Source organism: Haliotis asinina, chromosome 7, assembly GCF_037392515.1.
Source record: "Haliotis asinina isolate JCU_RB_2024 chromosome 7, JCU_Hal_asi_v2, whole genome shotgun sequence".
Classification (NCBI taxonomy): Eukaryota; Metazoa; Mollusca; class Gastropoda; order Lepetellida; family Haliotidae; genus Haliotis; species Haliotis asinina.
The window spans coordinates 54820645-54836812 of record NC_090286.1 but is presented as its reverse complement, the minus strand read 5'-3'; the positions used below and the strand labels follow the sequence as shown (position 1 = coordinate 54836812).

Genomic DNA, 16168 nt, shown 5'->3' with positions numbered 1-16168 from the left:
GAAATCGGTTATCTTCCCGAGCATCTACACCACCAACATAATAAAAAGTTGTTCAATGGTTTTGACTTTGAAGATAAGAGTTTTCTGTAAGTTTATCCCTTGTGATAAAAAGGTAATTAAAGTAGGTAGTAAATATTCACTAGTGTAACTGTAATGGCCAAAACGCATTGCCCTAAATGGCCTCTTAAAATCTGCACTGGTAGCACAGCTGAGTGTAACAAAAACCGTAATAGGTTGTTTAATTTCAAGCAACTTATTGATATCTACATGAGTGTCGTACGTGTTTTGCATTTAGATGTAAAATCTGATTACAGGCTTGTAATCACTGTATTTATAGGAATTAGAGTCACAGATTTGCTGACTTTTAACATCAGCTTCAGCCAGTAACCAGCAATTCCAACATGACTGGACCACCAATAGATTATCTCCCCAAAAGGTTATCACTGGCCACATGCATGATCACTATGTAGTTCTATAATTTCACGTGTGAGTGAATTACCCAATGATTATGTTTAGATCGTGGCACATCTTTAGATCATTCCATAAATATGGATTATACGTGTTTCGTAATTGGCTATATTCGGGATAGGTTAATTGATTGGTTCGTAATCCTTATTTCTTAATTTTCGTCAGTGTTAGGTTTTACCAACTGTTGGGCTGTGGCTGGAGTTTCAAGGTTGAATTTTGCAGCAGAGACAGAAAGCTGACTTCTCTTCTTTTAGGCGGGAGAAGTCTTATTGTAAAGGTCCCCACCCGAAGAAGTAGTGAAATACGAAGATAAACATTAATGGGCACATGATTACAAAATGCATTTGTTTTGTGTCATATTGTAGTTTCACTTCTACGTGTTATAGGTTTCGAAACACCTAACCTTATTAAACGACTTCGTCTCAAAAGTACCCAAGCTTGTCTTATGGAAACTTGATTCACAAATGTGAAGATGTGTGACCATTCATGATTATAGATGGACGTAAATATGTCCGAGGACATCAACACGTGTGAGGTGAGGGAAGATTGCCACTCGTTCACATTTATGTGAGATGTTGTTCATGTAGTTTTCAAATTGCTTAGTTCAAAGTCAATAGTTGGCGTAACTGATTCTGTCGATGCATATGTCGATTTTTAGTATTAGGTAAGAGTCAGTTTTGTAACAGCATTCACCTGTTTCATGTCATGTCAGTTCAGCTTCCTCGTCTGGTGAACCCGAGTCACTTTGATTGGCAAGACTGGCCTCTCTGTTAGTAATATTATTGTCTGGTATATTGAACATACTCCTTCAAAGCTTTATGCTTGATGGCATTACTCATGGATGTTTCAATACTCATCAATACTCAAAGGCAAACGATATTGTGGAATACAAACAACAAAATGTTAAACAAATGACGAAAGATTCTTTATGGATAACAACTTCTTTATTACATATGGTGCGACATTTCGGTATGGATCATTATACCGTTGTCAAGCAAGAGTCCATAAAAATCTTACTCTCGTATTACTCACTAAGAATGCCGATCAAACAAATCTAATGACGAAACGTACTCACAAAACATGGTTTTTAGAAAACCACGTAAAACACCAAACGTCCAGTTGACATTGACAATGGCGACAACATAAATATAACCCAGTGGACTACTGGTCGTGTTTTAAAGTGATATACTCTTGATAAGACAATGTTAAGTAAGTACCATTTTGCGTTATCTAAGGACGTACATGCCTTTTCAGAAGATGCCAAACATATCAAATACTTGCGTGTAAGTGCACCACTAATCGCATATTGTGAAAGGCAACAGACAAATCTGACGACATCTGAATCACGTGTTAACACTCAAGTATCAGTCACTGCGGACAGACCGCTGAACGCTACTCCAGGGATCGATTGTTTGATGACATGATAGAATATTGTTTCAGAGCTGAAATACCAACCCACATTAAACGATTCACAACTTGTGAAAACAAAGAAGCCCTTCAAACAAAAACTAAATCATTCATCTTTCTCCAGAACGAACTGCAAATAGAAATCGATAAAATATACTGAGTCAAAATATAAACTTCACAATTTATATCTGTAAGTATAAATATGAATTGTTATAGCAGACAGTTTTCGGGTATCATAATATTAATACCCGATTACTGACTCAGGAAAAATGACATCACAGCACATTGAAGTAAGCCAAACATTGTGCGCTCCACAATAATGCTAAAACGTGTTTTGAGGTGCCACTTGTCACGTGATCTAGTCATTGCACGATCGCACATTTCCCCATAAACTGCACGGAGTGAAAACAAAATTGTTAAACACAAACAAGAACAGCCAATCTTTATGTCGGGCCTCTCAAAGATGCAGCGCTGGCATGCTAGAGCCGGGAATGTCAGTAAGTGACGTTGCAAGGACAATGGGGTACAGTTGTCGGTCTGTTTATGTGATTTCCAGATTCCACTGCAACAAACGGGCACAATGCGGATGCACGATATATTAGGGCAAGCAGCAGATTAACAATAACACGTATCTGTTGTCATGCATCACACAAGTTGTTATCCACAAATCTGCATCTTTTCCCCTTTACGAAAACATTTAATTTGATTTCAATTAGTTTGTGATTCGTGCTATCAGCAGGTTTGATATTTGACAGATTTGTACCGACACAAAATTGCAGTAAACAGTTTCTGTGTGCTGTTTGAGCTCACAATGTGTGTCTGACTTCCCCAGCCACAGATCGCATGAATGACATTAGCACGCCCACGCTGAGTGATTGTAGTGGTCAGTCATCGTGACAGAATCGTGCAAAGGATATGATATATCAGTTCCAGTTGTAATAAACGTAACACCATCTTTCTGGGCAGCATTTGTTGCCGGAGTCCATCCTTCTGCCTAAAGCAGTTTCTGGTGATTACCCATCGTGGTCTAAACAGTTTGAGTGCAGATGAAAAACTCGTGTTTTTTAAATTGTGTTAAAGAAGAGGTGAAATGGATGTGCCAAAGCCAGTTTCGCTATGAAGAAACTATTGCCGATTCAACAGATTTGGATTATGTCGAGACCCTAAATCGTGTTATTGTTGATACACAAATCCTCTATGCTTTAGCATGTGTATTACATTTGCGTCTGAGTTGCTTCTGTAACAACCGTGTCGAGAATTAATGAACTCAGTATTTCAGAATCAAACACAAGAACAAGAGCGTAACATCTTTAATCATTGGGTAGATGCGTAAGTGCCTTTATGTGCATACAACGCCTTGATTTGGGTAAATGTTTCCTGAAAGCTGCGTCAAACCACATTTAGTCATTACTGACTTGATGTCGAATCATACAGCGTACTGCAGGGGTCGTTTTCAATAACAGTGTGACTGTGTGAGAGCGAGTTTGGTTTGGTAATGCAGCGTCAAACAAACGCTTACTCATGATATAGTCCGAATTGTAAAGTCGACAGCACAGATTTTTTACGAAAACGTTTAAGGGTTTTCTATTTCAACGTTACGGCATGTCGTCGCTATTACGGGTCAATAGTGAGCTTTCCGTAGTGTTACAGTGTGAATGTACATGGAGTCTCTGGAATGGTAGACAAGTATCAGGAAGGTCCACAACGTCCCGCTTCATCTCAGAAAGTATGGATGTATCTGACTGCAGAAGATCAGGAAGTATCAGGAAGGTCCACAACGTCCCGCTTCATCTCAGAAAGTACCTGACTGCAGAGGATCAGGAAATATCAGGAAAGTCCACATCTTCCGTCATCATCTCAGGGTCTACCTGACTGCAGAGGATCAGGAAGTATCAGGAAAGTCCGCATCTCCCGTCATCATCTCAGGATATACCTGCCTGCAGAGGATCAGGAAATATCAGGAAAGTCCGCATCTCCCGTCATCATCTCAGGATATACCTGAATGCTACTCTGCACTCACAGGAGGATTCCGGTCTGAAGACCTCGTCCCCATCAGGGAAGACATTGATGCGTCTTAGGTCTTCATTGAGGAATCTAATGAGAGTGCTTCTCAAGGTTTTGGAGGAATAGAACGTAACGCTGATAACAAGGTGTCCATCCGATATACCTGGGACGTTACACCTGGAGAATATATGCTTAGATAGATCAGAGAACAGGATGTAGAAATAGCCATTGTCAAAGTTACAGGTCAGCAATCCATCTCGAACCTGTCGAAGACATGCTTCGTAACCATCTATTTTCCCTTTCCATTTTTCCTTTAATGTTTTCACAAATACTGGCCCCCATTCTTGTTGCCGCTTGCATAACTCCCTCAATCCGAAATATTCTGCATAGTTGTGTACTGCTAGTGCAGCGTCTGGTGGCGGAAGTGTTTGGAACCTCAGGAAGTTAAGGATGTGAAGGAACGCATCTCCATCCACGTCGATGAAGAACCGACCATCGGTGTCCTTGGTTACTGGGTATCTTCCACTGAACATGGCCGCCAGCATCGAATCCGGGTACTTGCGGAGTGTGGAAAGGGATGTCGTCAGATGTCGCCCACCCACATTTAGATCTATGACGTCAGGAAACTGCATAAAAAAAAATGTTCTATCACACACGGCAAAATATGTATGTATGTATGTATGTATGTATGTATGTATGTATGTATGTATGTATGTATGTATGTATGTATGTATGTATGTATGTATGTATGTATGTATGTATGTATGTGTGTGTGTATTGGAGGGAAGGAGGGAGAGAGAGAGAGAGAGAGAGAGAGAGAGAGATGCATGTATCGTCAGAATAATAATTCAAATATTGTCTGAATATGATAAGGATCAGATAACTTACTCGCGCCATTTGCAGCAATCATGACAGTCAACACGCTTAGGTATTGCCTGGTCGACCAGGCCCTCATGTATTATTCGGACGGAGAAAATAGACAAACAAACCAGGCCAAGGTACATATATCGACACACGCAATAGAAACTAATACCTCCTGCTACTCGACTTATCATAATCATATGATGTTATGTCAGGCGCATGTAAAGCTAGTGAGGTGTGTACTGCTCAGCCTAGACAAGAAGGAACAAGTTTCGTCATAAACACACAGTAACTGCTATGTTAAAATGCCACCACATGGACATGTACATGAAGTTTACGAAATACGCAAATGACACAGGAGAGGTGCTGGTAGCCCATAAAGGATTATCGTGTTAAATAGGTCTACGACGTACAGATTCTGTAACAGGTAAAGAAGGCAACTCTGTATATTGACTAGAGGAGCCTTATATATTAGAAACGTGAACTCACTGCTCTATAAATATACACCAAGATATGTCTAACGGTTTATAAACAAGTTAAGTTACTTAAGTAAGGTGGCGGCTTAAGCATGGAGTTTGACCTAATTTGAGCGATGTTGCTATGAGAAGACAATACAGTAACTGTTATAAATCATTTATCATTAGACCATGCACTTAAGTGCCCCGTGGCATTTAACTGGCTCAGTAGTCAGTAGAACTGGACAGAGAGATCAGATTCTGAGAGATCGACGTAGTTGCTGCCGTAATATCGACCACTCGTTAAAGTTTGTCGGATCTAGCTTGAATGTTGTCCACAACGGCGTAAATCAGCGCACATGTACTTACCTCCATACTGTTGCTGTAAATGGACGTGTGTGTTTTCTGTTGACCTAACGTTTAGATACTGTTATCAAGAGGCCACTAGTCTTCATGCTATGCCTAGACTCTTCCTCTATACACGGTAAATAACACGTCCATAGACGCCTGACGTCAGGCAGACCGAACTGAGGTCACGAGATAAGGGTAAGGTTTCACTAACAATCAGGTACAGCTGATACTAACTTCTCACACAATCACACTTGATATGTAAGTTGGGTCCCACTATCTGCACTGTCTCTCAAGAACGACGATACGCTCTTGTCACGTGTGCTTTCTTGATGATGTTTAAAGCCACAGTCAGCTACATCACACCAATATGTAATTGTTGCCTCACCAAGGTTTGTATAAAGGTCAACAATGATGTTATCAAAAAGCTGACAAGTGACGTGGTATTTGCACCGGTAGACAGACTTCTGTTTATGACATATGTTTATCTGTATGAGTAAGGTACTGTTAGACTGTTATATAATGATTTTTATGACATGGCAAAAGTTTATCTGTATGAGTAAGATACTGTTAGACTGTTATATAATGATGTTTATGACAGAGCATATGTTTATCTGTATGAGTAAGATACTGTTAGACTGTTATATAATGATGTTTATGACAGAGCATATGTTTATCTGTATGAGTAAGATACTGTTAGACTGGTATATAATGATGTTTATGACAGAGCATATGTTTATCTGTATGAGTAAGATACTGTTAGACTGTTATATAATGATGTTTATGACAGAGCATATGTTTATCTGTATGAGTAAGATACTGTTAGACTAGTATATAATGATGTTTATGACAGAGCATATGTTTATCTGTATGAGTAAGATACTGTTAGACTGGTATATAATGATGTTTATGACAGAGCATATGTTTATCTCTATGAGTAAGATACTTTTAGACTGTTATGTAATGATTACAGTTACAGCTATGAACGTATGCCCTTAACAATCAGTGTGCAGAAGATAATTCTGCAGTTGATGATGCGGCAATGTGTGTCTGGGTCTCTCACTCACTGGCCCGTGGAGGTCTAGGTTAGACTTATATCCTGCAGTAACCCATGCTTGTGTAAGAGGCGACTAGCAGGATCGGTTGGTCAGGTTCGCTGGCTTCATTGCCTCACGTCATCGGTTCCCAATTGCGCAGATCGATGCTCATGTTGTTGATCACCGGATTGTCTGGTTCAGACTCCATAATTTACAGATCACCGACATATTGTTGGAATATTGCTGAGTGCGGCGTAATTTCTCGTATTTATGATACTGATCATTGTGGTGAGCTGTGCTCAAATATCCAGACCTAATTCCATTTTGACTGCCACGTGTCATTCATACGAATACAATATTCACGAAATCAATCTTTACTTCTGCTATACACTGCCACTTCTCTAAGTAACGAGGTTAACAAACACCATTTCACAGAAATACTGACGGAACGTCTAATTGTAAGTTACCAGTGAAGATACGGATTAAAGTTGACCTAACGGTATAAGCTACATAAAACTTAATAATGTAAAAATGTCACATTCGTATCACCTGGTGAAGGACTGGTGTGATGATCTGAATTATTGCAGCGTCAGTGCGACTGAGTTGTCTCCTTTCTCAATGGGCGGACGAAGCGTACATAGAATATACTTAGTTAAGTTTGAATCATCATTCATTATTTCAATCATATCACCGGATCTCGTTTTTAGCCTGTAACCCGGATTATATCTGGACTGAGGAGTCACAGAAATCGGAATAATACATCATATATGTACCGATCAGAAAGATTGAGTCGACTGAAGACCGACGTAGGGCCATAACTCAAAACAGGTCGTCCACGGGTAACACAATGTCCAGTCATGGCCCGTTATGTACAGCCGACGATACCCTAAAAGAAAAGGCATGTAGTAAAGCTTTTCGTATTATTGTTCTGTGTTTCGTTTACAGCCTTCAATCTGCCCTTGTGGAAATGTAAGCTCTTGTCTAAGATGTTTCAAATGTGAAAATACCCTTATCCCTTCAAGCCTTTCATATTGCAGCAGTTGCAAAATTGTTTCTGAATCCAAGAGACTTGAGCTACAGAATACATCTAATCATTAATATCAAACGTTCTGAATTTTTTTTAAAACTGTACTTGCACAATTATTGAAAAACGTAAAGTTGATTTTTGTTCCTTTTTTCACTCGCCCGATCTCTTGCTGATTGAGGTGCGGGTGGGGTAGCCTACAGCTCAATGACCCGTGTTGGATTCCTCGCATGGGTACAATGTGTGAAGCCCATTCCTCGTGTGCCCGCCGTGACAGTGCCAGGGTATGGCGGAGTAAAACCACACTCACTCACTCACTCACTCACTCTTGCTGACTGAGACTGGAGATGATGAACACATTAACGACGAAGGACAGTTCTACAGATACACAAGTAATAGTGACGGGATTTGTTTTACGCCGCACACAGCAATATCCAAGCTGTTTGACGGCAGTCTGTAAATAATCGAGTCTGGACCAGATAAGCCAATGATCAACAGCATTTGCATCGTTCTGTGCAGTTGGGGAACCGATGACATGTGGCATCCAAGTCAGCGAGCTTGACCACCCGATCCCGTGAGTCGCCTCTTACGGCAAGCACAGCTGCCTTTTGTGGCAAGCATGGGTTGCTGAAGACCTATCCTACCCCTGATCTTCCTGGGTCACACAGGTACGTACACACCGAAACGTCGCACACATTGTAGTATAGTTGAACAGTCCCTTTGTTCATCACACCAATTTCTCAGTGTCACTCGAATTGTGCCTAATACCTAATGCAGTGTTCTCAAGTCAAACCTTCATATCATCACGTATTTTCTAGAACGGTAGGGGTTCACACGATTGTTCTGTGTAAAGGAAAATACGGTTGATCTCTCTAAGATGCCAGAGTCATAGCTCTATACAGGCATGACTCTCACGGCGAAAATTACATACCACACATCCACGCTGAAACATTCATCTAAAACGTATGTATAAATGAATGTAGTGTCTTCTTATTGGTGAAGTATGGACACAATCTGTGAATAGTTTCAGAGCAAAATACTTAAGTGTTCCAGTTCACATTACTTTTAGCCCCAATGCTTATCGTAAGAGGCGACTAACGGGATCCAGTGTTCAGGCTCGCTGACCTTTTTGATACATGTCATCGGTTCTCAATTATGCAGATCGATGCTTATACTGTTGATCACCGGATTGTCAGACCGCCGGCATATACCTGGAATATAGCCGAGTGCGGCATAAAAGTAATCTCACTCACTCACTACCTCGAAATCCCGATTCTGTCGGTAACAAGATATACGTGGATCTGTCTTATGTGGATAATGCTTCCAATATGGTTCACTTAGTCTTATTTTGTGACGCTTAAGTGGCGTTCATAACAGAGCTAATCTAGTATTAATAACTGAGACATTAGCAACATATGTAGATCTTTATTACAAATGCATATGTACAAACGCAGCTTTTGTGTATTTGTGTACATGCAGTGACACGTGTATATACGTCACAAAAAAGAACTCTCCGTTACAAAGTTTGAAATACAAACTGTACATATTTCTGCTATACGCAAGGAGGATCAACGTCCTCTACTAACATCGTGTCGTATTATTATCAGTCAACTTTTCATTTTGCATCTTCTCAAATACCTATATGCCACGGTGTTTGGCGATTACGCATACAAATGAAGTAGAACGTATTAATTTTATCTTAAAGTATATTGCACTCACACCAATACATTGCGACTGGTAAAGGCACATCAGCTACTCAGATTTTATCATGTAGTGCAGAGCCACGCGACAGCCACACTCAGGTTCTGGGCGGAATTCTCCCGGCTGTAGGTAAACGCCCATACGCTTCAGATCGTCATTGAGGAAGGCCACAAGACTGCTACCGTCCGTTTTGTTGGAAGAATATTTTACGTTGATGACCTGATGTCCGTCAGGAATACCAGCCACCTTGCACGAGGAGAATATGTGTTGAGAGGAATCCGTAAACTGGATGTACAGATGACCTCTTTGATACCGACTTGCGATCAATCCTTCTCGCACCTGATTCAAACAGTCATCATATCCATCGATCTCTCGTTTCCACTTGTCTCTCAAAGACTGTTTCAAGACTGGTCCCCATCTTATAAGTTTAGCACTTAACTGCTCAATGCCAAACATGTTTGCGTACTTATGTACAGCAGTAGCTTGGTCTGGTGGGGGCAGTATATCGTGCCTCAGGAAGTTGAGGATGTGGACGAAAACTTCTCCATCCGCATCGATGAAGAAGCGGCCACCTTTGTCTTGTGGAATAGCATACTTTCCACTGAACATATCGGCCAACCTGGAACTCGGGTACTTGGTGAGAGTTGAAACACGGGTGGTGAGGTGTCGTCCGCCCACATTTAGATCAATGATTTCAGGGAACTGAAACATAAGTATCCATGAATGATTGTTAATAATCGAACTTGCACCAGTCAATCCAGTGACTGCCTTCAAAGAATAGGTATAATAATTGAAGGGGTTAGAACAGGGTTAACTACATTTGTTGCATTTCTTCAGAAATTGATTTTTTTTTCAGTGTTTTTAAATTATTATTTTTTGTTACGATTTTCATATACATCATGCTGGCATAACCCCCAAAAAAACATTCTGACACTATCGTGAAAAAAGACAACCTCTTATTCAATAATAACATGGAAAATACTCAATTTTAACAGCTTGAAATATGTAACAAGAGGGGGGTAGTTAGCCTTATTTTTGTTCCAAGAGATACAAAGGTGAACAGATTCTTAGAGATATCTGTAAAACATCAACTTCAGAAGCAGACGGTTGTTAATTGTCACATTTTCATCCAAACATATTTTAAGGCAAATGTATAACTCGATGCGATAACCTTCTTTTGATGATATGGACGGATTTTGTAAGTCATCGGATTGAGTTTATAATGGAAAAATACGTTTGAATGGGAATATAAGATTTTAGTCTTGTGTATATATTTAGGTATATGTGTATATGCACACATATGTGTGTGTGTGTGTGTGTATGTGTGTGTATGTGAGTGTGTGTTTGTATATGTATATGTATATGTATATATACGTGTTCTATTCAGTGTATATGTGTTCTATTCAGCTTAGCATTGCCGCTTCAGGGTCTGGGTGGGGTTGGAGATTCCACATCCATTCGTCATGTCCACTCCTTGGAACCTGGAAAGCTATTACTTCTATGAATTCAACGATTTTAATGCTGCTGCAAAATGATCTTAAAATACCATCCCGCACGTGACTCGTGACATACATACGATCATTGTGAGCCACGTATACAGGAGACACGTCATACCTTCAAAACTAGTAAATTATATCAATAGGTAAACTAGTTATTTAACACGAGCCAGTTTGACATGTGTAGCTGTAAGCGGATTCTGGAAGGAAGGAACCCGTCAAAGTTCACCACGTGACTAACGATTTCCCCAAGCAAGCTATGCGAGCAAGGTCATTGTGACCCAAGGCTGGGGAATACCAGGACATGTGGTTGGTTATTCACACAGTGAATGTATGTTAAATAACGTTTTTCAACCTTATATGGGGAAATGTGTGTTCGGGATTATAGGTGATGAAATAAATCACCTGAATTGTATATATCGCCTGGAAACAGTTAATTTAGGGGTGTCTGGTCTCTTCGTGCACAAACCACTAGTCCCAACCCCCCAGCAAGCCACGAACATCCCTCTTTCTTGTCTGCTCTGTATAGATAAAAGACTGCTCCTCGGGCTTGTGAATTATAGATATTACAGGAAATTATATTAGTTAATCATTTACTATCCTGTTCCGTGACACACAACGCCTACGAATGTTTTCGATATTCTAGGCTGTGTAAGCTATAAACACTAAGGCAACATCTTGACACGTGAACAAGCACGCACTACCGTTTAGCACTGGCCTAAACATAAATGGGAGGTCATTGTGACACATATGTAATATTAATCAAGGTTATAATACTACAAATGCTTGCAGAAAACAGGGAGTTATTGTGAAATACTGTTTACAAAGAATCATTTCAACACGTACCTCCATCCTTCTGTCACCATATAATGTAGTGACGTCTGCCAGGAATGATTTTAAACAGCGCGGCTCACAGGAGTGTTAAACGGTTGAACTGTCGTGTTGGAACTCTTCTGAACTGTCTTTGCAACTTTCGGTTTTTGGTGTTGCAAGATGGATAAAACGGACTTTCCACTTCGTGGCACTTGCTACTTAAAACACGTTATGACTCATCTATGGTCTCATACAGCGTAATGTCGTGCCACAGAGTTGGGATGTGGACAAGCCAAGTCAAGTCAAGTCAAGTCAAGTCAAAAGGGCTATATTGTACAAAAGGCCTCAGGTCCAAGTCAAGTCAAGTCAAAAGGGTTATATTGTACAAAAGGTCTCCGGCCCAGGCCAAGTCAAGTCAAAAGGGCTATATTGTACAAAAGGTCTCCGGCCCACGCCAAGTCAAGTCAAAAGGTTTATTGTACAAAAGGCCTCAGGCCCAGGCCAAGTCAAGTCAAAAGGGCTATATTGTACAAAAGGCCTCAGGCCCAAGTCAAGTCAAGTCAAAGGTTTATTGTACAAAAGGCCTCCGACCCAAGTCAAGTCAAGTCAAAGGGTGTTTATTGTACAAAAGGCCTCTGGCCCAGGTCAAGTCAAGTCAAAGGGTTTATTGTACAAAAGGCCTCCGGCCCAAGTCAATAGGTTTATTGCACCAAAGGCCTCCGGTCCAGGTCAAGTCAAAAGGTTTATTTCACAAAAGGCCTCCGGTCCAAGTTAAGCCAAATCAAAAGGGGTTTATTGTACAAAAGGCCTCCGGTCCAGGTCAACTCAGGTCAAGTCAAAAGGTTTATTGTACAAAAGGTCTTAGGCCCAGGTCAAGTCAAGTCAAAAGGTTTATTGTACGAAGGCCTCCGGCCCAAGTCAAATCAAGTCAAAATGTTTATTGCACAAAAGGCCTCCGGCAAAGTGCAAGTCAAGTCAAAAGGGGTGTATTGTGTAAAAGGCCTCCGGCCCAAGTCAACTCAAGTCACATCAAAAGGTTTATTGTACAAAATACCTCCGACCCAGGTTAAGTCAAGTCAAAAGGTTTATTGCAAAAAAAAGGCCTCCGGCCCAAGCCAAGTCAAGTCAAGTCAAAAGGTTTATTGCACAAAAGGCCTCCGGCCCAAGTCAACTCGAAAGGTTCATTGTGCAAAAGACAAGAGAGCATGTACACATCCTACTGTTACACACAGGAAGTAACACGCTCTTTAAACAACTCATTTCTTTTAACTGGTGCATGTTTAATATATAGTGACAGGTGTGTTATTTGAGATTCGTTCTAAGTCGTTAGAATATATATGAAAGCTTGCAGTGGCGTTATCCATATCAAATGATATTTAATGTACATCTTTCCAAGGTCACTGCAAAATGGACAGACGAACATTCGTGAATTTCGTTTTCTTTTTCTATATGGCATCACTGATAGATTCGTTTCGATTTTGCAATGGAAAGTTTTCTTCCTTCACTTTCAACAAGGTCGAATAAATCCTTAATAAAATGGTTCCTTAAAGTTTGAGTATTTAAAAATAAATTCCTGGCTGAAGTAAGCCTTGAAATTTGGGCATATGCATAACGTAAACTATCTTCTAAGGTTGAATGTCATTCCTGGTAAAAGATATTTTACAGACCGATTTCTAAATTCTTTAAGAGATGTTATGTTATGACCTGATTTCAAGTGATTCGTTGTCGAATAGGTGTTTACTAGCATTTATAATTATCCGATACTACTAAAATTTTGGAAGGGTAATAGAACAGCATGCACACATTTTTTTAAATTACAAACATATAGAATAGTATTCAAAATAGTTTGACTGGAAATTACTGAGAATTTTAGCAACTATGCAACTGTATGTATGACTAACTATCAAGTGGTTTCCTTCAAGAGAGACAGCTCCGTTAATCCTTTTTTCATTAGCTTGTGTTTACTTGCGAGCAGACGACATTTTCAGTGATTCTCAGTATGGATGATTTAGAGAAGAGGAAGTTGATTATAGAGTGTTACAACAAGGTCATCATATCAGTGGTTTCAAGTAGAACAGACATCCCTTTGTTTATCGTGTTTTGAAAAATTATTGCAAATGGATATGCCATTAAGCACCAGAAAATTGACCCTCGGTAACAGAAGGTGGTCTGGAACTGTGGAACTGTGGTTGTCTGTAAGGAGACAATTAGAACTGAGCTGTATACAGTGAGCTGGCAGAAAGGTCGAGAAAGGCCCCCTCTCCACACCATTCTATCTTCTGTTAAGGCGGCACGGGGATAACAGCTCCCGCCCTTTTTAGAAAGATACGGGAAGACACATTTCTGTTGGTGACGTTGTTTTATCAGTTGTGTTCGTTCACTTTATTCGAAACTGGATTCCTTTGTAAGCCATACATGAGCAGCTTACGTCTGTCTCATAAATGAAGATGCCCAGACGCTGTATGTCATGTGCCAGAAGATTGATCACTGATCTACAGTCGTCTTTATCCAACAACTTCACTTCAATCTTTAGACGTCCCGGCGTTGCATGAGTGCACCTAATATGTGACGATTTTGTCTTTACAATGAGACTAACATACATTGAAGCAAAGTTTAAGTTTTTCAGCTGGCATTCCACGTCTTTCCAATAACGAGTGTAATTGGTAACTTTTAATAAATTGGTCCTCCAAATGTCATAGAGTGCCTCGCCGTTCTGTTGGACATTTGGGATGCCTTCCTTCAGGACATCTAACCCAAAATAATCTGCATACTTCCAAACATCTGCAGCTGCTTCGGGGGGAGGCATTGTCTCAAATCTCAGAAAGTTGAGGACGTGGACAAACACGTCTCCATCTACATCGATGAAGTAGCGGTCATCTTTGTCTTTTTTCACTGACTGCCTTCCACTAAACATGGCGGCCAGCATCGAGTCCGGGTACTTGGTGAGGGTGGAGAGGGACGTGGTTAGATGTCGTCCTCCAACGTTTAAGTCGATGACAGCAGGGAACTGAAACACAGAACAATAAAAGTTTGTACTAATCGACACCAGGTTTGAAATCCATCCACCTCTCGTCTCCGTTTCTATGTAATGAAGGTCTGGTGATGCTATCTCGAAGTCAATAATGTTTGTATCTAACTAATACTTTACAAAATCACCGTGGTGGTTACTTGTGGATTGTATGTGTACCTCTTTACCTCAAAGTGTTTACTTCAAATTTACTAGTACACCCATTAATATATTCTAAACTTAAATGTACATCCAAGTAGTCATTTTGACTTCAGTATTCAAAGTGAAAAAGACGTGGTTTTAGTGAGTGTGAAATACACAGTCATTCTGTGTTGAAACAAAAGTCTATGCTGTATGTTCAAGACATAATGACACTAACTTCACATTTAATTGACATTAAAATGAAAGGGTTAGCTATTTCATTTGAAATGTAGCGTTAACGTAATTCTATCCGACCAACAGGAAACCCAAAGGTTACAGTGACCTCTTCACAAGAATCATAACCCTACATTTCGTGGCAGTTTTCTTGTCTGACGCTAACACTTCAAGTTAATTTACATAATCTTGTTCTTAACATCCTCAAGTTATAAACCTATACGATTCCAGGAGAGTCTCCGTGTGTGCTCATTAATCAGCCTGACCGAGCACGCAGTCCCACAAATCATTTTGTTTGCGATGGAGACGGCAGTGTGAAAGATCTCGCGAGACTCCACGGTGTCACTTCATCAGTGTAAACAGAACAAAATATTCACAAAATCAGTAGTACTCACATTTGAAGTCATACTGCGTAACACGAGCACGTAGTTCGAAGGTGGTCAAAGGATATAGATAGCTGTTGCTGTATTCGCTTTTGCGCAGTGAGAGAATATGTATGGCGTCGCTAAATTGTGGCCCGACTGACCTTTCCTTCTCAAACATAAATTTGCGTCCTTCACATTTGTAGGGAACGAAGTCAGATAAGGTTACACGAAAGCAGCAGTAGTATCGTTAGGCAGCTGAGACTTGCTCGGGCTTCGTTTTTGTCTGTTATTCAGGCATCGCTGAGTATATGCCTCTGTTCACCCGTGAATGGCACCGAGATAGTGTTGTTAACTCTTTTTATCAGCTTACGTCAAGGGAGCTGAGACTGCACACTAATTTATTAGACGGGTGAGTGATAACATGAGAGGTGGATTAGGCGGATGACTTTTCTGGGGATTACGTGCCTGATTCTGAGTGTGGGGTTCGAATCCCGGATGAGATGCAACCGTTTTCTTCGAAAGGGTAACACTAAATATACATGTTACATTTGATCACTTTCTAAATGGCTTTGTGTAATCATAAGTCACGCATATATTTTTATTTAACGTTTTCACTCTTGAAAAGTATATAGGAACTAGTATGCTATTTTCCCAACTGGTGTCTGCGGTGTGAATCCCTTTTACCATCCTCATTATGTTTATATCATATATCATAACTGCTTCAATGTTGTGTAGTGCGGTGTACAATCCAACTCAAGCATATTCAACGAGGCAATTTGACGGAACTGTATATAAACTGGAATCGGC

General features: G+C 40.3%; 2 protein-coding genes across 3 annotated transcripts; both read right to left on the bottom strand.

The window, feature by feature from the left end:
* Positions 1-3170: 3170 nt before the first annotated feature.
* Positions 3171-15516, bottom strand: LOC137290994 (BTB/POZ domain-containing protein KCTD7-like). Of its 2 annotated transcripts, none has more exons than XM_067822230.1 (2): positions 5565-5709; positions 3171-4505 (listed from the first exon to the last, which is right to left on the bottom strand). In XM_067822230.1, the coding sequence occupies exons 1-2, from the start codon at positions 5568-5570 to the stop codon at positions 3858-3860; spliced, it is 654 nt and encodes a 217-aa protein (XP_067678331.1). In that variant the 5' UTR covers positions 5571-5709; the 3' UTR covers positions 3171-3857. The 2 variants fall into 2 exon arrangements, with proteins under 2 accessions (XP_067678331.1, XP_067678330.1); XM_067822229.1 differs by lacking the exon at positions 5565-5709 and adding an exon at positions 15392-15516 and having other exon boundaries at positions 3858-4505.
* On the bottom strand, positions 9014-13978 carry LOC137290993 (BTB/POZ domain-containing protein KCTD7-like). Its single transcript, XM_067822227.1, has 2 exons — positions 11648-13978; positions 9014-10007 (listed from the first exon to the last, which is right to left on the bottom strand). The coding sequence occupies exons 1-2, from the start codon at positions 11651-11653 to the stop codon at positions 9357-9359; spliced, it is 657 nt and encodes a 218-aa protein (XP_067678328.1). The 5' UTR covers positions 11654-13978; the 3' UTR covers positions 9014-9356.
* Positions 15517-16168: the final 652 nt, after the last annotated feature.